At 37.3% G+C, this 24915-nt stretch overlaps 1 protein-coding gene across 1 annotated transcript; it reads right to left on the bottom strand.

Moving 5' to 3' along the window:
* Positions 1-203: 203 nt before the first annotated feature.
* On the bottom strand, positions 204-23997 carry ptprna (protein tyrosine phosphatase receptor type Na). The gene is made up of 23 exons (XM_059499728.1): positions 23640-23997; positions 20905-20955; positions 17848-17958; positions 16708-16801; positions 15670-15823; positions 15281-15590; positions 14690-14815; positions 14435-14466; positions 13971-14242; positions 13143-13229; positions 12959-13038; positions 12789-12853; positions 5995-6204; positions 4806-5018; positions 4309-4456; positions 3709-3782; positions 3471-3548; positions 3151-3270; positions 2895-3061; positions 1358-1411; positions 1199-1263; positions 1047-1120; positions 204-964 (listed from the first exon to the last, which is right to left on the bottom strand). Exons 1-23 carry the CDS (start codon positions 23713-23715, stop codon positions 893-895), a joined length of 2733 nt encoding a protein of 910 aa, XP_059355711.1. The 5' UTR covers positions 23716-23997; the 3' UTR covers positions 204-892.
* Positions 23998-24915: the final 918 nt, after the last annotated feature.

Genomic DNA, 24915 nt, shown 5'->3' with positions numbered 1-24915 from the left:
CAAGATTTTGGAAAGTTTAATAGAACAGCGTTTATTTGAAATAGAAATCCTTTGTAACATCATAATTGTTTACTGACTCTAAACTTTTGAATGTTAGTGTAGATTAGACATTAAAAGGTTTTTTTTTTTTTTTTTTTTTGGGGGGGGGGGTGGGGGGTGTTGCATGGTCATAATGAAAGAGAGAAGCCACACACATCAAGCTGTGCTGCTACACAGATACACATTTAATTCAGAAACATTTAAAAATTATAGTCATATACTTATCTTTTTTTTTTATATATAATTTTCTACACATTTGCTACAGGAATAAACAGAGCTCTCAGTGAATTATTAACAGTGATCACATGACGTAAAGGCGGCACTAGACATTACAGATGTGTAAGCACTGAATGTTTGTAAAAGATTTGACAGGACCCTTAAAATATTACAGGTGCCTTTCAGGTACATTACAACGAATTCTGAGTTCAGACATGACTGTGCATATATGGTCTCATGTTTGACTGCATGAGACATGGTGGCTTCTTTTGTCATTTCCACATTTGATACATGAATTGCATTTTTGGCCATGATAAAGAAAGCATTTTAAGAACAAAATCTGCATTTTTCAACATCAAACATTATATGTATGTATATTTATAAAAAAGACAACCTGATACTGTCAAATTACAGAATTAGGACACTTTAAATGTGATGCTTAAAACCACCATTACTCCCTGAAACTCAAATAGGACTGAAGCATTTGGCCCCTGCTAAGTGTTTCCAGCATTGGAAAGCTTTCATAGTCTTTTAAAGAGTGACAATATTCATTTCTGATTAGTGAAAGGGAGTGAGGTGCATGAAAAAGGCTGAGTGTAAGTGAAAAAGATGTAAAAGTGACACAGTGGGATGTGGCTCACTGAGGAAGGGCTTTCAGAATGGCATTCACCTCTTCTGCCACAGCTGTCAGGGCAAACTCAAACTGGTCCTGAAGAAAAAATCAAGCTTAGTGTGTAAATGAATTCACTCAACATCCAAAATCATATGCTGGGAAAGCACTTAGTACATACCTTAGTGCGTACCATACTTGGTCTCTGGTCACGAATGTGCTCCAGTGTTGCAGCAATGTCAATCTCCTTTACACCTAAAACACACAAATAACCTGTGAGCATGCGGCGCGTGCATGAAATTAAACGGCTAGATAGAGAAACGAGGTGCTTACCTTTCGCCATGCGGTTAAGTACCATGTCAATAAGAATATAGGTGCCGGTTCTGCCAGTTCCATCACTGTGTGAAACAGGAAACCAATTTAAATCATTCATTTTCAATGATAACAGTAATAATAAAAAAAAAACGCCTGAGACTCATTGTAGTCGTTTACCTGCAGTGCACAATGATTGGGCACGAGCGTCCTCTGTAGCACTTGTTCACTTTTCTAAAAAAAAAAGAAAAGGAGGACAGAGGAGAGAAAGAAAATTGAAAACTAAGTATGTAATAAGGAGCATAATGGTCAATTTGTCCAAATTTGTCGACAAAGAGGAACTGAGCGACGTGTGAGGTTGGGGAAGGATGGGGGAGAAAGGAGATGGAGCATCCGTTAAGCCTCGCTCCTGCTGCACTCACACCTACCAATGATCATTTTTGTGACTATGCAACTGGACCCAGACTACTAGCTGCAAATCACAAAAATGACACTGGGAGGTGTGCTACGTCCAGGGACCTACCGATCTCCATCAGAGACAGAGAGTGTGACGGTGGGAGGAGGAGAGGAAGACAGGGTGTCGAGCACGAATGGGGAAAGTCCAAAGTGCAAATGCATTCAAGGGAGAGGAACGCTGGAAGGACTGGACTTTGAGGTAAAGAAAACATCCACAGATATTCAGGGAATCCCAAGTGTGAAGCAGATCCTCATATTAGGGTGAGGTAAACAGTATTTGCAAAAAGATGTGGATGAGACACTGTGTGTTTGTCTAAATTGAGTTTTTATGTTTATTTGTTCATTGAAATAATGATCATTTTAAACATTTGTCAAAGCCATGTGGAACATCTTTTACCTTACAGTCATCAACAAGAAATATATGGTAACACTTTAATTTAAGGTGTCCTTGTTACACCGTTACATGTACTTACTATTATAATAACTTATAAATAAATAAAATAAATTACACATAATTAAATTCAAGTAACCCTAAGCCAAACCCAAACCATATAGTAAGCACATGTAGTTCATTAATATTACTCAGTACTTAAATGCATAATTAGACTGTAACAAGGACACCTTAAAATAAAGTGTAACAACACATTTTTGTATTTTTGGATATTGTTAAATATAGGCTACTTTTAAATATTATGTTTACTCATTACTTTTAAACCCTTTTTTTTACATTACACTATCATCAAGAAACGTATATGTTTTTAACAACAACAACAAATATACTATTATCCAGTTAAATTTAACATTTACTCACTGTTTATGCAGTTTTAGAATAATGTAGCATACATCTTTTGGAACATCAATGACAGTTAACAAGCACATTTATTTGTTTCGAGCTGTTTTTTGGCTATTTTTATTAAATCAGCCAATCTTCAATACAGATATTGCGCCTTTAATTTAACCGAGTGCTCACTAAAAATTGTCTCAATCACAGTCCATATTGCATTCAATATCAATTCTGTGGAAATGTTCTTTATTCTTTAATTATCTATCGTTTCCCACCGGTTTTACCAATTTTCTGCAATGTTCTCCTGTGGTGCTGCTATTGGAAAGTATTACCTTTTAGTACATTTGTTTTGCTATTAATGTGTTGTGAATTATTTTCTCACCTGAAACTTTTGAGGAGCTACTACTACCTGCAGTGTGTGTGTGATCTGTTTGTAGTTCTATGAGAATGCGAGTCGGTGTTGGGTTGTGGCAGTACCTGCGGAAGTCCAGCAGGGGGCGTGTGGAGGAGGGGATGCCTTGTGCAGGCCAGCTCAGCAGATGAAACTGGGTCAGAGTGCGAGTCTCCTGAGTCTGAACGTTCTTCAGGTAGAAACTACGAACCAAGAAGTCTTTACACCAGATGTGTTCAGACACAAGGTTCACCTGAGACATACAAGAACAAATAGCTAGTAAAGAGTAAAAACTAAAAGCCTCAATGGCCTTCGAGGGCAATGAAACTGAATGTTTCTCACCTCATAGATGTTGTATAAAGATGATCCTTCATCAGGCCAGTATCGTTCACATTGTTTCTCTCCATCCTCCACTAGAGCGGTCATCATCACTATTACTGTGCACCCGTTCTCCCATACCATCTAACACATAAACCAAAACACAGTGTCAGTACACAAAGAATCACTTATATAGGAGATGCATATTAATAATCTAAAGCATTTTAGTGTTATGCTTTTATTCCATTTATAACCAGTTAGAATTTCCCATTTTATTTTTTGAATATTTCAAAAGATTTCTAAATCTTAAAATTGCATCACTACTCTCAACGTGTGCACCTCACCTGCCAGAAATCAGCAACAGTGTGTGGTAAAGGTCCTTGAGTTGCAATATAAGCAGGTAAACGTGGATCATGGTCAATCTAGTGGTAAAGATAGTAAAATGAAGATTCTTTCCTGTGACATGATCACATGTACATTTGTTTATAGAGAAACAAACATTCATTTACTTATCAAGCATGCATATTAGTGCTAGAAGCAAAAACCTTATTCTATAGTGGAATAAAGATGGTCACTTCTTACTATAGTGCTGGCATTTATGTAGTCCTCTTTGGAGGGGTTGACCTCTGCCTTTAGTTTCACTCTCGAATGGTCATCTAAAACAGAATGTTTTAATTAAACATACCGAAAACTGAAATGTATACATTTAACTCATTTTGGTTTGCCAATATTTGTATTTTTCAGTTATATGTTGTCTTTCTTGCCAATGTAATCTACTTTTTTTTAAGTCTCTAATTTACGCTCACCAAGGCTCCACTGAATTGATCAAAAATACATTAAAACTGTAATATTGTGAAATATTATTACAATTTAAAATAACTGTTTTGTATTTAAATATGTTTTAAAATGTAATTTATTGCTGTGATATCAAAGCTGAAAGTCTTCAGTGTCACGTGATCCTTCAGAAATCATTTTGATATGCTGATTTCAGGAAACATTCATCACTGTCAAGGATAGAAACTAAAATGGTTGTTCTGCTTGACATTTCTATGGGAAATGTCTCTACTTTCACTTTTAGTCAATTTAACGTGTCCTTGCTGAATAAAAGTGTTTACTGTAATGTAAATGGATGAGATCAATGAAGTAAATGTATTTTTTTTTTTTAAGACACACTGCTCTTACAGGGCACAAAGTCAGGATAGCGGCTCTTGTCCATGTTGCTTTCAGACTGGGCGATAGAGACCGAGCTCGGCTCGGCCTGGTATGAACACAGAGCCTCCCACTCTTTCTGTAATCGGTCCTTATTCTTCAGATGGTCCTCCATATATGCCTGAACAACAGAAATGTATTTGAGGCATTCCACTGGCTGCTCATTAAATGGCTATTTTCCTTCTATGCAATTAATACACTTGAAAAACTTGATTCAAAGACTCCAATAGTTCTTCTTTCCTTAAATTTGCTGAAGGTTTTTTTTTTTTTTTTTTGTGCAAGTTTAAATATAGATTTGGTTTGTGCAAGCATGTACTGCAACCTATTTACTGATATGTGCTGAACAGTCAGAAATTGTAATGCATTAATTCCTGTTAATTAGAGTATGATTCTCACTTTTGATAGCACACAGAAAGATGCAGCATATTGCTAGCAAAGTGAAGTCTGAATTATAATTTGTGTGTGTGTACCAGTATCATGTGTCCGGTGGAGATGTCCATGTTGGACTGAGCAGGCTCTTCGCTCCAGGACGGTGTGCTGCTGTGAGAGCTGGGACTGTGCTGCGGTCCATCGCTGAACTGAGACGACACACTGCTGACTCGAGATGTGTCGGTCCCCCGTCGACCGCCTGGCTCCGGACGGGTGAACGATGACTTGGCTGCCATGTGCTGGCGACACAGCTCCTAAGAGACGCAGAGAAACTTGCTCATCACTGACTGAGCATTAATGTTTCAAATGACATTTTCAGATCCATAATCATCACTGTTAATAAACAGCAATAAAATGCCAGTTACACCTGATTAAACTGATCAAAACTTTTATGTTAGTAAAGATTTCAGTCACCCTTTATTTTGAGGTTCAATTCTCACTATTAACAAACCATAAGCTATGATTTTGCCTCAATAAACTCCTAATTTGCTGCTTATTAATATTAAGGTAGTTGTTAAGTTTAGGTATTGGGTAGGATTAGAGATGTAGAATATGGTCATGCAGAATATTGCTTTATAAGCACTAATAAACAGGCAATATGTTAATGATAATGAATGCATTAATGCATGCTAATGAACAAATAGTTAATAATGAGAATTGGTCCCTATACTAAAATGTTACCAAGATTTCATAAATGCTGTTCTTTTGAATTTTTTTCTATTTTCATAAAAAATAAATGAATATCTTATTCTTAAAAGCAGCACAACTGTTTCAAACATCAATGATAATTAATGTTTCTTACGCATCAAATCAGCATATTAGAATGATTTCTGAAGGATCATGTGACACTAAAGACTGGAGTATGTCTGAAAATTCAGTTTGCCATCACAGGAATAACTTACATTTTAAAATATATTTCAATAAAAACAGCTGTTTTAAATTGTAATAATATTTCACAGTTTTTACTGTTCAAAAGACCCCAAAGGCATTTCAGGCTCCTAAAAACATGGTGATATGATTTTATTCATTATGCAATATTTCAGGCACTATATGACGACATTACATGTGCCATTTTATTTCTGTGAAATGTATTTTCCATATTTTTTTTATTTTTATATACATTTTAGTTCCTCTGACTACATTTTCCTTTTTGGGCGATACAGTAAACATCTTTCAATCTTTCTGTATCTTTCTCTCTCTCTCTGTATTTGTGTGTGTTTAACATTGTACCTGGTAATCAAAGTGGGTTTCCGCACCAGCCTCTGGTCCCAGACCCAGTTTGCCAGAGGCTAACTGACGGGTGTGGTGTCGGAGACAGGCGACCGCGAGGGCGACCAACAACACCGTGCCCACACAAGCCATGGCCACCATTGTGAGGACGACCCCACGTGAACCCTCCCCGACCCGTGTGGCCTGGGGCAAACCACGCCCCTCGCTCCTCTACAACGAGAGAAAAAGAGAAGTACAGCAGATCATACAAAGAATCAAGGGAACATTTCAGAGATGGCTTTCATCGCGGAGCGTTTGTGTGGTCTCTCTTTCTTCCCTACACTCTCTCGTCCCTCTTTTGTCTCTCTCTCTGTTTGTGTAAACACTTCGGATGTCATCATCGACTACTAATTACCCTGGCAACCCAGATGCACACGCACAGCCACGTGTCACCCTGCAATAATTAGAGGAAGTCAGTGACCCACCCGCTCCGCTGAATAATTAAGGAATTAAGGAAGCCCCCCAACACAATGCAGGGTCAATCACTCTGAGGGGATCTCTCGGACGCTCTCATTTTGTTTTATTCCTTCCTTACTCTTCAGCACTTTCAAGCATTGAGAGAATGATAAAACGCACGGACGCAACTGCTGATGTCATGCGGCCGCTGTCCCGTGTCTCCAACCCCTGTCTGCTGGTGTTGCCATGGTGTCTGGGAGCCTCAGCAGGGGGGAACAGGCCATAGCGCTACCATGGAAACAACGGAATGCTCAATGTAATCCATGGCCATCACGGTGAGCGAAGGAAATGAGAGGAGAGCAGAGGAAACATGCCACTGTCAATACGCCTGCATTATTACACCGAATCATACGTGCTGTTATTCTGCAGAGACCACCTTAGGACCTAAAACTTACAGCCACTGGAATCTTATTTATCCATCTGCATTCTAATCTAATCATTCTAATCTTTGGGTGTTAAAGGATAATGTTAAATATTTTAATTCCTATTATTCTCCTATTGTAGAAAAGAACATCCTCTTTACAAACATAAATTTGACTCTGTAATACATAAACACACACACACACACACACACATATATCTATATATATATATATATATATATATATATATAAATGTATACTTATCTTGAAGTCCTACAGAAACTGTAGTTTATTATAATATAAAATAAACTACAGCTTCTGTAGCACTGCAAGATAATTAAAAATACTTAAATCAATAATCAATACAATACAAAATCATACAATAATAATCAAAATAAATAATGTATATTTAGGTGCCGTTGTCTTATTACCTAGTTATCCTTTATTTTATATTTATGTCATTTTTTTTATTAATAACCAGAGTTAATATTACTTTCGTCCAGAATATCAATTTATTTTTGGCATGAAAAACAAATCTGGAAAAAAAAAAGTATAGGTAATTATGACAAAAACAGCAGAACTTATTTATTTCAAATAAATTATTTTAATTCCTGCATTCAGTTAAACTGCATGCCTCCGATATCTACAAAATCAAAGAATTGATTTATTTTAATTTAGTGCAAAATGCTCAATATTTAATAATATTTTGATGATTTCAGTTAAACTATATTGCTCTGACATCAACCAAACCTAATTAAAGAATTCTTTAATTTGGTGTACAATCCTCAATATTTATTATTATTTTAATGATATTAATGAAATAATTTTGCCACCGCAAATTGACTGAATATAACTGAACACAATCTTTTGAAATTAAATAATGGAACTTTTCATACATTGATATTTACTTTTCCACCAACATATACAAAAGACTAATTGTTAAAGTTGTAAACTAAAAATAAATCTCACCAAGTGAAATAAAACAGGAACGAATGCAACAAGTTTTAACAACCTATTCTAACACTGCCTATAATTTTCGCTCTGGCAACCGCTCTTTTTTCTGAAAGTGGAACAGACCTTTAGGCTTACACCTCAGCACCATCTCTGCAGCTCACAGGCAGCTGTTAGAGCTGAGCTAGCAGAAGAAAAAGACTGAGTGAAAGAGCTCTTAAGTCTGACCACAAAGAGGTCAGGACGCTTTCCCTTCTTTTCGGTCCTTTCTTGAAATTCATCAACCATTTTCCCCCTCGCTCCCTGTCCTCCTCACACCCACTCTCCCTCTCTTTCTCCTTCTTCGTCCCTCACACGTTTCATTCTGTCCCTCTTGTTCCCACTCAAATTCGGCCTTTTCTCCTGAAAAGCTAGAAGAATGTTCCACAGGAGAGATTGAAGGAGGTAGAAGGAGGGAGGGAGAAGGCGGCAGCGTTGAAGCAAGGGTGCACGACTGGACGGAAGGACAATGGGGGAGGAGATAAAGGGTGCGGGGCGCCTCACCTGCTACTCCAGAGAGGCCCCGAAAGGAAGACTGACAGGCTTTTAGAATGCAGCACGGGAGCAGGCAGAAAAAATGAGCTGGTTTAGGACAAGAGGACAAAGGCCCCCCAAGGTCTGAGAGGGGCAGGCGGAGAAATTAGGACGCAGAGAGAAAGCGGGAGAGAAGGCAACCGATCGCAAGAAGAGAAAGCATGGTTACAGGGAACAAGAGTAAAACTCTGCACAGGAGGGATAAAAAAAAACGGGTGATACGTGAGGAATAACCTCACGACATAACGCTCAGTTCTGCACATGCTCAACATGTCGCTACGAATACTAATGTGCATTTGAATCACAATAAGCTGTTGGCCGAGGAAGCATAATTCAAACATCTGTTCCTCAAGAAGCGGGAAAATCGGATTCAGGGTCCCAGGACCCCTCTGCCGTTCCCCATGACCCCCGAGCCCTTTGACCTCAGCCACAAAAAAAGGAGATACACACACACACACAAACACACACGTATGGTTGTGTGTGCACTTGTTTGTTTTGGAAGATCCCAAGGGCAGAGATCACCAAGAGCTTCTCACTCTGAATTACAATAGATGATTCAGACACAGCCGAACACGTCCGAGTCAGACATGGAGCACCGACCATCGCCGAGGGTCTCAGTGATCTAAGATTTCATCAGTCTGTCTGTCCCATTATGTATCTTCTGCTCAATTCGCTCGCTGTGAATTGATTTCTCAATTCAGCAGGGCTCTGCTGTTATCTGATAGAGGCGTTCAGACTATGACTCGTCAGAATTCACAGCACCGCCGTCTTCTCGCTGCCTTTATATTGCACAGCAGAAGGTGTGCGGTTTTCATTAAGTTTCCTTTAAGAAAAAAAAAACCTTTAGAGAGTTGTTTATAATGGATGATTTTTCTCCCTCTTGCATCTTTCAGTACATTCCCACCAGCTGTTTTTTTTATAAATAATATTTGAAATAACCGTTCACTCTAGAAAATTATCTAACTCTGTAAAAGTAAGCAATGAAATGCAATTCAAGGTAACATGAAAAATTAACATCCACTTAATTCCAGTCACTTAATGAGTGGTTTTTGCCTAACATATAAGACAATATAACTTTTTTACGACCTACTCAATATATCTAATTAGTACACAAAATCAAGAGAAATAGTATGAACTTAGGTGCACCTGCAATGACTACAAACGGATTACATCATCTCACTCATCCAGCCTGCTCTGCCCTGTTACCACAGCAACCGGTCCACCTGACATCACTATTCAAGATAGCACACAATTCTTAAAAACAGCATTTAACAAAAATATTTCATTAAGCGCACATATGCCTTACGCATGCAGCACATGGCACTGCGCATGCACCACACACGCATTTATATGTATGCCAAGCTGAAGATATGAACTGAGATCAAATGCATGTGGGTAAATGGTATTTTAGTTTTAATTTATAGTGAAATATTCAATTAAATATTACCAAAGACACATTTAAAGATAATTTATATTTTAGTTGTGTTGTTATGGTAAGATATGTTAATATGATACAGATGCAAAAGAAAAATAATAACATAGAAATATCTTAAGTTTTTGAATAAATATTTGCATCAAAAAGTTTAAAGTTAGCTTACATATGAAGGCAATTCAGCTGATAATAATCATAATGTATTTAGACCATTTATTTTGAAACTGGAGAGAGAGAAATATTTTTTATTCTAGTGTTTTATTGTAGTTTAGTGTTTTATAGTAACTATAATGTAGAAGTTTGAATTGTTATGGTATATTTGTTTCAGACATATTTATAGAACTGATAAAGCCTACAATATATATTTCAGATTTCCATATAAAATACAGCATTATCCACAACTGTGTCACAGTTGTTAACTGATATTACAATTCAAGTGTGCAAAGCAGAAAATTTTTTAAGCAAAACAACATTTTTGAGCTGTGATCATTTTTGAATGCAATAGTTTCTACCTTCTTTAACAACTTCTACATGTGAATAGGAATATATTTTGAAAAAAAAAAAAAAAATATATATATATATATATATATATATATATATATATATACACACAGACACACACACACACACACGTCCACTAAATTAAATCTGACCAAACAGGATGCATGATTAATTGCATCAGTATGTTGGTAGACTATTAAAGCAATAAGTAGCTTATGTCTATTCCATTATTCATAAGGAAAATATATCATGATGTCAAGCACAACCATCAGAAAAACACCTAAATAAATAAATCCATCCTACATAAAGGCCTACAGAATCAGTAGATCTAGTATGAAACAGAACTCACCGGCACACATCCCGTGTGCTCTCCGGACGCTCAGACCTCTTTACCTCACACGCGCCACAACATCACGAGCAGGACCGTCTTCAATCTCACATTTTCAAGCCTCCACACAGTCCAAGCATCTCCGGTCAGACAACTTAAGAAAAGCATCAAACAAGCGCTTCAAAGTAGCCCTTAATGTTTCAGAGCGGAGAAACCAAAACGGTGGGATAGAGTGGCATACGTGTAGTGCCAGAGCGAAAAGGTAAATGAGTGAAAATAAATGGGAAGGATAAGAAAAGGGAGGGGAAAGAGAGAATGTGCCTCCCCGAGAGCTGTGTCCGACTCGTATGAAGGCCTCGCTGCCTCTCAGCCCCATTCAACCAATTCTGCCACTTGTCACATCAAACGTTGTTGCCTTAGAGACAGCTCCACATGTTTCTGATGGTGAAATGGTGGGGTGGGGGGTGGTATTGATGCCCTGGATAGGTCGTCCGTGAGAGAGAGAGAGAGAGAGAAAGAGAGGGGAGGGGAAAAATGGGCCGAAAGCAAGAGGAGCAGGAGGGGGTACAAAGAATGGGGTTGTAAGAAAAGTGCCATGGGCCCAAAAAGGGGTTTGTAAGTAATATGGTTTGGCAGGGACACAAACACTGAGCCTTCACATCTGGAATAACCGTACAACAGAAAATATATGAGATCGCACAAGTTGAGGACAATACAGGTAATGGACCCTGCCAAAGATTTATGGAATAACAAGTGTTTAAATTGACATGTCTGATAAAATTGCTTTAAACTGGATATATTATATTTTAAGCTGAAAAGGATTTTCAGGATGTGTCATCCAATACATATATAACCCCTAGGGTACATTAAAGTAATAGTTCACGCCAAAATGACTATTTGGTCATCATTTCTTCAAAACTGTATACATTTCTTTCTTCTGTTGAACAAAAAAGAAAACAGCTACTGGTCCCCACTGACTTCCATTGTATGGAAAAATACTATGGAAGCCAATGGGGACCTGCAACCATTTGGTCACCAATATTCTTCAAAATATCTTAGGGTGAGTAAACTAAATTTAAATTTTGGGGTGAATTACCCCTTTAATAAGATTTCAGCGCAATCTCAGTGGGAGTGCTGAAAGGGCATTGCTATGTATGTCACTGTGGGCCGTAAAAACCTTAATTCATTAAAGAAGTAAAGAAAGAGACTCGCAGAGAGAGAAAGAAGCACAGAGAGAAAACAGCCTAAGCAGAAAAGCATTTATCCCCATAAAAGGCGGACAAAAAACAGTCAGGTGCAGGCAGGTCTCATTACTGAGGCAGAGAGAGAAAATTATAAGATAAAGGACAGGGAGAGCGCACGCACACTTATTTGCTCGCTCATACGCTGTGCACTTCACAGCAAAGAAAGTGTCACAGCCCACAATAGAACAAGAAAGAATAATTAAAAATATGAGCAGCCGGATGCAACAAAAGACATTATTCTGCATTCAAGGGCCTGCAACAGCTGTACAAAGAGAAAGGGGAGCGAACGAGGGAGAGCAGAACGCCTCAATATGCACCGAGCACAAAAGCCACCCAAGAAAGTGGGGGAGCGAGGGAGAAAGGGATGGGGAGGGGTCAAAGGCAGAGGTAACAAAAAGAGAAGGGCCAAAAGAATGGCAGAGGGGAGAATGGCTGGGGACAAGAAGAGAAAGAATGAGTGAGGGAGAGAAATGAGGCACAGCGGGAAAAAAACGCAGGAGGATTGGAGAAGGGGGATTGGTACAGTGGGGACAGTTCGAGATGAGATGAACGGTGACGATTTCTAAAACAGTTCGTTTCAAATGCCCTCCTTGTTCAGTTCAGTATTAAACGCCAGAGTGATTCATGAAAACCCAGAATTATATCTCAGTACGTGATCTGTACATAATAGATGGACAAAACTGTAGAATCTATGAATTTCAATGAGAATGTTCCCTGTTTGGTTGATGAGGGTGGTTACGCAGAGAATAGTGACCTGTGTGGCCAATTCTGTTGCTGACTGACAAGAGAGAGTGGCTCATTATACCAACTGCTTCCCATAATCGCTAATCTATAGACCTGCTGATCACAGTGAGCGTGTGGGTTTCACGGTTTGCGGTTGGAGGACATAAAAAAAGGGATAGGCGTACCTCTCCTACTCCAGTCTGGATGATTTTCAGTCCTGTCTCTCCCTCGAGGAAATTCTTCTCAGCTACTGCAATGCAAAGACAATAAATGTTGGTGAATGTGTGAGTGAATCAATAAGTGCCCACGCATTATTTTTTTCATTCCAGTCCAAACGAGAAGGCTTGTCACTCACCAGCTTTACTGGCCACATCCTCCGCACTGAGATTAAGAGAGTTCTGTCGTATCCTGAACGTCAGGGCCGAGCCCATCACGCTGCAGAGACAAACGGCCGATAGATCGTGTTTTCTTTTATTCTCACCCTGCATTCACTAATCTAACTGTCTCTCCATCCAGCAACACACACACACACACTTTACCTAATGTTGATGAAACTGCTCGTGGAGAGATGGATTCTCTCAGCCAGGGTCTCTAAGAGTTTCACCCCATCATAAAGACTTAAAGGACTGGAGGGAAAACACAAGAAGAAATCCATTTGTTTTATTATGAGCATTCAGCACAAATGAATTAAATTCATTTCGAGGAACATTCGGCTATATTAACACAAATGCATCAGGAAATTATCAGAAAATCCTTTTAAATTCTGGGAAATTCTATAATATGAAAAAGGGTTGAATAAATTGGAGCAACTATTTAAAAAGATACAGAAAAATTTAACTGGTATGTAGATTAGATCTCATCTAGTCGCATTTAATATTTCTCTGAGATAAACCTTGTCATACATTTTTATTCATACTGTTCAAGACTTTTTCTTGAAGTTTCCAGTATTTTAACTGAAAAGAATAATTTTATAGCAATTTGCTGATGAAATATTTTCGAAATATGCATAAAAAAAGAAAATGTTTATTAACTACAAATTTTTTTATGACTTTTTAATGACACTTCCAAGCTATTTTCATGTCTTCCATAACAATAGGAATACAGTGCAATACAAATACTCATAATTTTTCCCCATTACATTCATTACATTTTAAAGCAGAACATTAAATCTGTCTTTTTACTTAAATAAACAAAAACAAAACAAAAACTAAGAAATACTAAGAAAATTTTGTTTTTGGTAAAAACTTGAGCATGGATGACTGTGTCTAAAATTATCAGGCATCTGCCATCTATAACTTCGACATTGTAAATTTCAGGTGAATGAACTGTACAACATTAAAACCATAAAAAGTTTTAGGAGCTCCTACCTCTGGCTAGTGACAATGTAGCCATATTCCTCTCTGGTGTTTGTCCCAGTTTTCAAGATGTTGGAGGTTTTCTCTTTTAAATCCAGGTCTTTGGCTGACAGGGTGGGCCCCACAGTGCTCCCACTGTCTTCCTTAGGCACAGTGGCAGGAGCTGGTGTGGATGGGAGATGAGTAGGGGCCCGATGGTGTATTGGGGTGGAGGGCAGAGCTGAAACAGGTAAGGGGGGTTTCGCACCTTTTTCTGTCACTTTATCACTACCTTCTACAATTGTCTGTTGAGGAAAACACAAAGCGTTGTGTGTAAAGAAAAAAAAAAGCAAATAATTCAGCATTTTTTAACCTGAAAATGCAATATAAAGCAATGCATTAAAAGCAATGTTTAAAAAGCAAAAATCCTGGTGAAAGTTATACTTTTTCTTTTTTTAGCATTTAGGTGAATTATTAGACTGCAAATCTGCGTTTACCTCTTTTACCGTGACTGTCCCTGGGGATTGATCTGAGGAACACAAAGATAAGAAAAAGATCACACAGTGCTTTTGTCCCACAAATAATCTTAATGACATGAATGCATAAGACCTAATCCTGTTGATAAAATTTATAAGGCCCATGACAATAAGACTAGGTGCAGTGACTTCATCCTATATGATTCAAGCAGTGTGACAATGCATATGAATGCATGACATAAATACAGTTGTGTGTGTTGTGATGTCACTCTATACCTGCGTTCTCCATGTTTTGTAGCAGCTGTAACACTAAAGTAAGTCTTTTTATCTGCTGAGGGCTCAGGTCTCTTGGGTCCACCCCAAAACTCTTTAACAGGGTGGCCAGCTGTGCCAGTGTATCATCTGTAACACAAATATTAACATGCTGGATGAAATGGAAACATCAGCATGCACCATCAGTACTAACTGGAAAAAAATGCATATTCACACTTCATTAAATGCTACATATACATTTATATATCCAAAGCAACTTACATTAGATTCATTTTACAAGTTTAAGCATTTTCTGAGATTTAAAACATGACCTTGGTGTTGCTTGCACCAAAAGTTCTACTGTTTTAGGAACAGAAATCCTAGTTTTGCAACAACAAAAAAATTCATCTTATTATACCTGCTCTCTAAATCTGAGAGCAAACACGTTTAAAACACATCTGTTTAAGCAAGATACAATAAACAGCTCTATAATACCATTTTAATCCATTCAAAACTAAAGCAAATTGGAAAACATGCAGATTGAATAGTGAATTGTATACTATGACATCCCCTTTAGGGCACAACATTTGAAGCATCCCAAAAAGGGATACTCACCATCAAGTCCAGAAAGAGAGCTGTAGTCTTGAGGGACTTTCTTGTTGTTGCGCTGGTCTGAGCTGGGCTGTTCCTGTAGGGTGTAGTCCTCTCCATATTCCAAAGGGAAATCAAGATCTTCATAGTATGGGGCGGCAGGGAGGGCTGCTGCCCCCCTGTGGCGGAAAGAGGGTTGTGAGGAGGAGAGGTAGAGAGAGACTGCTTCTTCCAGGAGCTGACGGTCTCTGTCTCTTTGCTGGGCTCCAGCTCGAGAGGGGGGTCGCTGGTATCCCATGCTGGTGTGAGGATGGAGAGAATGGGTCATGTCCTCCTGTCAGGGAACAAATTAGAAATATAAGATAAATCTGTGTTTGGTTTTCTATACTACTTTTTAAAAAAATGAATCTTACTTGTAGGTATGAGTATGGGTCCACTGGTAGGGCTTGCATCCGGAGCGAGGAGGACTGGTGGGGGTCTAGGATCATGTAATCCATGTGGCTCTGAGCTGGACCAGGTTCAGATTTAGAGCTGGAATAGACCTTCTTAGCTGCAGGCTGTGATGGCCTACGAAAAATTCAGTCAGATACATTACATCTAATACAAGAGATCAAACATCTGAGGTCTGAGAGACCTCTGAAATCAAGTTTTCCAGCAGTAATAACACACTCAAAGGAAGGGTTGAAAAAAAATAAATTACTTTTTCATCCTCATGTTGCTTCAGACCTGTTTGACTTTCATTTTTCTTGTGTAACACAAAAGGAGAAATTCTGAAGAACGCTTTTTTCATTCATGTTAATAGACCATTCAAGCACCATGAAAGTATTATAGTATTTTACATAAGTAGAACCTGCAAGTCTGTGCAGCATCTAAGAAGTCTTCTAAAGCCATGAAATAGCTTTGTGTGAGAAACACAAGAAGCTTCATTAGTAAGTCATTGTGCAATGAAAATCTTGATATTTCCAATGGAGCTGACATACTTGAGTTTGAGTCCTGGTTTGTGGTACTATCACTACACTTTCTGTCAAGCAACTATTTTCCTATTCAAATGGGCAAAAAAGTCTGTCTTTCTGGTAAAAGACAAAATAATAATAATAAAAAAAATTCAAAATCTTGACAGCCATGCTAACCCTACTTTGAAATTTCATGAGGGAAGTGGTGATTTAATTATTTTTCAAATAAATTGATCAAAGAATCTGATCAGGTCCTCAGGTTCAGCTTGACACAATAATCCATTACAATTCACAAAACTATTATTTAAATTCAACAAACTTTGAATATAGTGCACTTTTCAGCTCCATAATCCATTAACTGTAAATGCACAGAGAAAATGAGCCAGGAGAAAAATGTATTCCACTAAGGAAATAAAGTCATACAGGTGCAACATCATAAGGGTGATTAAATTATACTATTCCTTTAAACTAACAGCATTGTTTGTTCCTGGTACTCACTGTGCAGTCTGGACCTTTTGTGTGCGTGTGTGAGGAATACGGCTCAGCTCCTTTGCAATGATGTGCTGGGTGATTTCATCCTGCCAAGAGAATCCTGTTCACAGGAACACAAATACACAAATCAGCAGAAACAATGTAAGCAGGTACATGTAAAGCAGTACTTAGTATGTACAATAGTACTTACAATGTACACAGCACATGCCTCACCAAAGTCTTTTTTTTCTATGAAACCTGATATACTCAATCCTGCCTGCAGTGTTTGTTTGTTTGCCTTTAGTCTCTCCTAATCCTAATGGATAATCTATTTCTTCATTACTTCATTTGGTATTATACTATATTATACTTCTGATACACCTTGCACACTCCATTAGATACAGCAGCAGATGAAAGTACTCCTATTCCAAAAACTGGTATAATGATTCAGAAAATAAATGAAGTGTTAAATATTCAAAACATGGGAAGTTTTGTTGTCAGTACCAACATAAAATGAGTGTAATGTAATGCAATATATCCCAAAAGACAGAAATCTTTTCTTTTCCATTATACCATTTTTGGTTTCTTCACTTTATTTTAAATCAGTCAAATGTAATAAATTAACAAACAAAATGTATGTTGTTAGCAAATTGTTTAAATACATTTTTGCACATTTAAGTTTGAATGTTTGCTCTAGCCAGTGCATACGAATAACAGGGAGTTAAAAGTCAGCTATTCACTGTCGCAGGATGTCAGCTGTGAAAGTAAATGTCATTCATGCTTGGCTTTAGAGCTCCAGGAAAACACTGGCTATGTTTGGTGCTCGTGTTTAACTAATATTCAGAATTTAATAACATCTGGAACTATTATTTTTCATTGATTTGTAATCATATTTGCATTTTCATTTTTTCCATAAATAAAAAACACAAAAATAATAGCAGTACCACTGTAAATGTGTGTGAGCCTAAAAAAATCGAAATCATAAACATTATGTGGCAGAAAGGAAAACAGCTTATAAAAACATACTAAATAATGTCTTAATAAATCTGTGGTTATGTTTAAGTTAGGGGCTTAAAAATATTATTAGCCCAGTACAAAAACAACAGAAGGCAATTTGAAAATCGCCACCATGACACCGTGTGTGTGTGTGTGTGTGTGTGTGTATACCCTGAAGCATCAACTCTTTTAGCACTTCCTGCAGTCTCTGAAGAACAGGAACAGAGACCTGGTACTGAACCTGGTCATGTCTGGAGCTCCGGCACTGTCCAAAGAGCTTGTCTGTAACACATACAAACACACGGAGGTGAAAATCTATAAAGGAAACCTGTTTTCATAATATTCTGTGTAAATGACGCAAAAAAAAAATAGAAAAGTCTTTGAACATTATGTAATAAAATGTACTAATGTCAGTATAAACAACGTCAAAATAATTAAATATGAAACAACATCTTAAACACTCATACATAAATACAGCGTGACTATGAGCACATTAAAATGTCACAGACAAAATAACCCATATGTGAAAAATGAGCCAGTTTTCTTGACTAATAAGCACCCATAACATATTCAACCCACCCCACACATACACTCTCATCCCACACATATACCACTGACTCATCCCTGACTAAACCTCCAGTTGTGTGGTTTAAAAAAAGCCTTTGATCCCTAGAACCCGGCCATTTTCTATATCTCAGAGCAGGTCTGTCCATGAACATGACTCACAGCTATTCATAGTACAGATGGAGATGTGAGAGCACTATGGGGGAGATGGATCAGTTTCCCTGGGGCATGGAAATACACAGTACATCATTACATCGCAATAGAAGTGACCCAGGAGAAACTGATGTCACACCATCACTTCAGCAAAAGAAAGACGTACAGACACACATGACACAAAATTATATTCTGCCTCTCATAATACATACATGAATATTCGTAACATACCTTTTTCAGTGGTTGCTGCATTTTTATTTTGTTTTGTGGCTGACTATACATTGGCTAAGCATAGACAGACATATAAATACATATAAGCTACATGCATAAAAAAATAAATAATTGTTTGTTAAAATCTATTTTAGGAAGAATGAGAGATAAAGTCAAGGCTTTTGGAATCTCATTTATTTAAACACTTGACTTGTCAAACTGAGGTTTATTATGTCTTATGGAAGCTTGTTTGCCCCATGGAATAAAAATAAAATAAAAAGGTAATTGTGACACTTTATCTCATAATTCAGTACTGTAAGAATTGCGACAATTAAAGTCAGAATTCTATGAAAAAAAGTATGAATTGTGATATATAAATTCAGAATGATAGTAAGAATTGTGGAATTACTTTTTTATTTTTTATTCAGTGTTGGAAAAACAATTTTCAATTGAAAGATATAAACTCAGAATTCTGGGATGAAAACTAGGAATTTTGAGAAAAAAATTTGAATTCTGAATTTATATCTCACAGTTTAGACTTTGTTTCTCGCAGTTCTGAGAAGATACGTTTGAGTTGTGAGACATAAACTCAGAATTACAAGACAAAATATAGAAATTACACAGTACAAGCACCACCAAAGTATCTTATATAAAAGGTGAATAACTCCTTTTTTCGCTTTATATTTTTTTAATGTGTCTCTCAGTGTAATACAAACACCTGACATTCAGTATGTGTGTGTACTATGAAGGTGTCAGAACAAAAGAGATTGGACTGGGGGCAAACTGCTATTCACTGAAAAAGGAAAAACAGCTTATTTATACACCTTTGTTCCATCATTTTATGACACTGGGAAACGGAAGCCTTAACTATGTACAGCAACCCAAGACCCTGAAATGCATTTCAAAGAGCGCCTCATATTTGTGTGACCTCTTTTGAATTCGCAGGTCTCCGTGTGGGTATATTTGTGCGTATGAGTGTGTTTGGATGCACGGCAAAGACGTGAGTCTGTGCGTAAGCACCGGGTAGTGAGTCATCAGTGATTGTGGGGGCGTACACCCAGCTTCCATGGGCTTGATGATGTCACCGTTACCAAGGGGACATGGAGCAGAGGTGGGAGGGACTTGACGGTGAGAGAGAAGAGCAGGTGACAGAATACTAGAGGTTCATGGCTGTGGTAATAAGTACACAGGTAAATCCGTGAGAGGAATACAAAATAGCAGATGGAATGTGAATGATTCCAGTTTGGAATTTTCAGGAAACTGCACTGAAACACAAAAGCAGTATTGGGCCATACCGATACAGTGAGGAAAAAATACACAAGCCTATAAATATGTAGTCAGTACTGATAACTGATGTCTTCTTATTGTTAGAGTTGGGTTCAAAAATGTCTGAGACCACATGGTTTATTTTAATATTTAATAGTGGAAATTAACAGAAAGGTTTAGGATTAACAATAAAGAAAAATTCTGAAGTAAGAAATATTTAAGATTCTGAGTATTCTCAAGTGATTATTCAAATAACGCCAATTCTGACAATGTGCTTCCAGGAAGCACAAGATGCTCTTTGTATCTTTCTCAAATCTTACTGGTTTTACATTAAGTTTTACACAAACTTGTGGAGCTTGTGCAACTGAAATTTGTTTATATTTTATTTAACAGGTCTGTGATATAATATTAACAAATACGCCTTTCAAATTTATAATGCATTAGTAGATGCTGAGATTAACATTATCTAGGATTAATTAATGCTTAATAATTATTTTTCATTGTTAATTTATGTAAGCTAATTTTAATAAATGAAACATTGTAAAGTGTCACTGAAATATATATATATATATAAATATATATATATATACGTATATATATATATATATATATATATATATATATATATATATATATATATATATATATATATATATATATATATACGTACATATACATATTTCAGAAAATAATGCAAAATACAAGGATTTTCTAGGTTTTTGGATCCTATTGTATCTTCATGTGGACATCAATGTAAAATACTGCCACAAATAACACAAACACCCATCATCCAGTATACACCAACACAATCTTCATTACTGCTGACTAATATGAAATGAGAAATGAAGTGAAAGTTCCTGCAGTGTAAATTATTTAGCCATGTGCATGTGTCTCTTGTTGCGTCGTTTTACTAGCAGGATGTAGCAGAGCAGCAGTGTCAAGCGATGATCTGGATATCACAATTAGATCATCGAGAGCAAGAAATAAAGAGACAGGACACAGAAGACAGAACCACGTCTCTATTGTGATACTCACCATCAGAGCAGAACTGCTCTCTAGAGCACAGCCTCTTCTCAAACAAACAGCCTGTATGCAAGGGACAGAAAGAGAGATGAAGAGGAAAAGGCAAGTGAGCAGTTGAAAACATAATAAAACATTTCAATTGATAACTACTGAAAACCTCATAGCATTTTTTTTTGTCAATGGAGATATTATATAGACTGTTTCCAACTTTCTGACTCTGGGACAAGAGTTATAGCTTAAAAACTCAAACTCAAAAACAATACTAAATCAAGATGAATCAATGACAAGAATCATTCATCCATGATGGCCTATCATTTCAGTGGGTTGTTTCCCCTAAGATGCAGAACTACTGTGTGGGCAGACAGAATGAGGAGGAAAGCTCTGGGCATGTGCCGAACACAGCTGATCAAATAAAAAGGAAATGTAACTGCCAGCGAGCATGACCTGACTATGCTCGAGCATGTATGTGGGTGTGTGTGTGTCTGTTTGTGTGCCTGAATGTGTGTGTGTGTGTGTGTGTGTGTGTGTGTGTGTGTCTGTGTGGGAAACGCTAGGCTGGCCAACAGCACTGCTTTCAGGGGAACCGAGCAGGACAAACAAAGATAAAGAGTCAAGCTGATAAAGCTGGAGAGAATAAAGTGGCCTAAAAACAGATTTAGACAGGTAAAAAAAGGATTGTGCTTTTGGTGAAAAAATTCTAAATGAAATAATATACCAGATTAGGGCTTTTCACACTGCGCTTAATCCCAGATTATCCTCCTTTCAGCATTTGAGGGGGGAAATGTCAAATGGGGACTGAAAACCATTTAGATAAAGAGTCAGTTTTATTTTTACCATTGACACACTGGTGCAAATCGCAAATGTTCAAACAGGAACAGTGCGAAACATCAGTTAATGAACAACACCCAGGCCAAGTTTAGAGTAACTAGAGTAGACTATATGCATGCATATATATGGTCCTGATTTATATACCATGAAAGGACCATAAAATGTTCCGTCCAGTCATTACATGTCTACTTGCCTGTCAACCTGTATTTTCATACCTCTGCACAGCCAATAGCGAGAGTTTGGGGCGTGGCTAATGTAGCAGGCTGAGCAAGAGGGTGTTTAAGAAAGCTGGAGTGGAAAAAGAAATTCAGATTCCATTGAAACCAAAATTCAAGGACTTACCAAACTATACAAACAAAGACAAAGAAGGTTTGCTAAACGAAAAGTTATAAGTATTCCTAATATGTTTTACCTTTTATTGAAAGCAACCAATTTAACCTGATTAGACAAGCCTTTACTTTTATAGCCAGATGGGCTATAAAACGTGATTCTGTTATCCTGGGATTTTGAATGATCCATGGTTAACTATTTCAAGTGCGAAAAGCCCTATTATTTGTTAAAAGAATAAATAAATAAAATAATACAAAATATTGAATGACTATGAATAATATTGAAGAGTGAAGGTTACTAAACACAGGTCTGACAAACAGCTATTTTTGAAACACACTCCAGTTTACGCTGATAAAAATGGGAAGTGTAAAGTCTGTTCATTATTCACAGCTATTGTGCACTAGGAACTTGTGAACTGCTGATTTAGAAATGGAACAGAATGTGGTGTTAACCTCTCATTTCCACTTTCCACTGATGACTTATCACATCAGTGAAAATCACCATGGCAGAGTTTGACTCATGCTGGATTAATGATTAAAAGCACACTGGATTCTTGTAAACACCAGCCATTGCCAGAGTTTAGTCTCAGACAAACAGTTGCAAATCTAATCTCAAACTGAAATAATAATTATTAAATATGTTAAGCTCTAGCTTAACATATTTAAACTCTAGCAAAGAGTGCAGAAATATTACAAATGTAAATAACTAAGATGTAAACAAATAACTAGATGTTTAGATGTTTTCATGTCGCTGCTTTTTATTTACACAGAACTAAAAGCAGGCTTTAAAAGGCTGTCCAAAGGGCAGCTAATGAAAATTCGTACCAATCATAAATTTCAATAGTAAACACAACCGCATGAACAATGCACGAAAAAATAAATAATAATCCCAACATCCTCACTGAAACCATAGTACATTAAACAAACGGAGAGTGAAATTTAGAGACTATTGAACATTTAAATTAATGTATAAGACGTAGAAATATTTGCAAATGGGCCACTCCTCCAATGTCGCCGACGTGTCGCCAAGGATACAGAGAAGAGTGATTTCTATTGGTCAGAGCAGGGATGGAGAGTAAAGAGTATTTCTGTTAACCAGATAATGCTTGCATAGAGGAGGATAGTGTATATTGAATGATATACAACAAAACATAGAGTGGACAGTTGCTTTCAAAATAAACAAATATGAAAATTGACCCTCTCCATGGTGCTGAAATGATGCTCTTTACCGAACGACTCCTTGTTTTCATACTGTCCTTTCCCACCAGTTGCATGATAAAACTGGAAGCACTTAAATTACGTCTACAATACTTGTGCTGCATGTTTACGGTGCGAAGTGTTCACATTGGCAATAAGAAACAAACACAATATGCAAATATTCTCAAAAAGTGGTTTTAAAATAATGGCACGTATATCTGTAACATTATCCCACATGTCACAGAATAGACCAAATTGCCCACGAGTAGAATTATTTGTTGTAAAGTATATAAATAAATGTGGCCACATTGTAATTGTCATAGGCCTAAACAACCAATGCACGTCCGTGCACAACGAACAAATACCTTTTTTTCTACCGATACTTTAACCTACCGTATTTGCCTGCCATCCCAAGCTGGCAGAATACGGACATCAAAAGCAAGGCTATCCATACTCGTGGATGCATCATATTAACTATCCACGGGATTAAATCGGCACGCGTTGTTTTATCGCCCTCCGTCTAGATTAAATCCACATTTTGTCTGTCGGTGCCGCAGGCTTGTGCTTAACGCTCGTAGCACTGGTGATGGACGCGTCAGGTAAGAGAAATTAACTGTAGGCTTTCGTTTTAAGCAAGAATAAACATGCAGAGACATTAACGAATGCACTGAATTTCTGGTGCGGATCTGGAGCCGGAATCACGATCTTCCTTCATCGATGTGGCGGGGACCCGCAATTACGTCATAGAGAGACCAGGAGGTTTGTGAAGTCTTGCGTGCAAAATGAAGGAAGGGAGCTAAAGCCTATACATCTGAGTCCTGGTTCACATATGAAATGAAGGAGTGGGCAGGATGTGTGACTGTCTGTTATAACACTGACTGCAGAAGATGATGAATTCCTTTAGTTGCGGTAATGGTTTTCCACCTCCTACGAAGAGACTGAGGTGAAACATAACATTTCACTGAGGAAAGAACTGATATCCAGTGAATACCAGGTAAATTCATGTTCAATGAAAAATGCTGATTGTTAGCCACACATCGTAAGGAAACGTGTTTTTGTGCTCATATGCAATAAACCCCTTATGAAAATAACCTTTTTATTTTTTATTTTTTTTACAAAACCATTGTTACATTTCGTAAGGGCTGGTCTCAAATAGCAATAATTTTATGCAGGTGTAGAGCAAGTAGACCGGGTGGATATTTTAAAATGAAAACAAACTAATATCACAATTGATGTAGGGCCTATTTGGCACCGTTCTGTTGTTTGCATTTGTGGCATAAGAAACCACTGTCAAAAGAAAACCAATGTCATCATCATGTATACATCACCACCAATTGAGAAAGTAACAACAAAACTCGTCATTCTTACACGGAGATGCACCGGTTAAAATGAGCTGTGGTGCCACCAACTGTCCGGATATTGTCAGTGCAGTATTGTTCTCATATACACTACATTGCTTTGCCATTAGACTGTTTCAATACACGTTTAAAATAGTGGCCATATGATGCACAATATATATATATATATATATATATATATATATATATATATATATATATATATATATATATATATTAGTGGTGGGCATAGATAAATCTTTTTAATCTAGATTAATCTCACTGTGATCTTGAAATTAATCTAGATTAATCTAGATTAAAATGGCTCATTC

Source organism: Carassius carassius, chromosome 19 (assembly GCF_963082965.1).
Source record: "Carassius carassius chromosome 19, fCarCar2.1, whole genome shotgun sequence".
Lineage (NCBI taxonomy): Eukaryota > Metazoa > Chordata > Actinopteri > Cypriniformes > Cyprinidae > Carassius > Carassius carassius.
The sequence above is the reverse complement of the archived record's forward strand: the minus strand, read 5'-3'. Positions and strand labels throughout refer to the sequence as shown.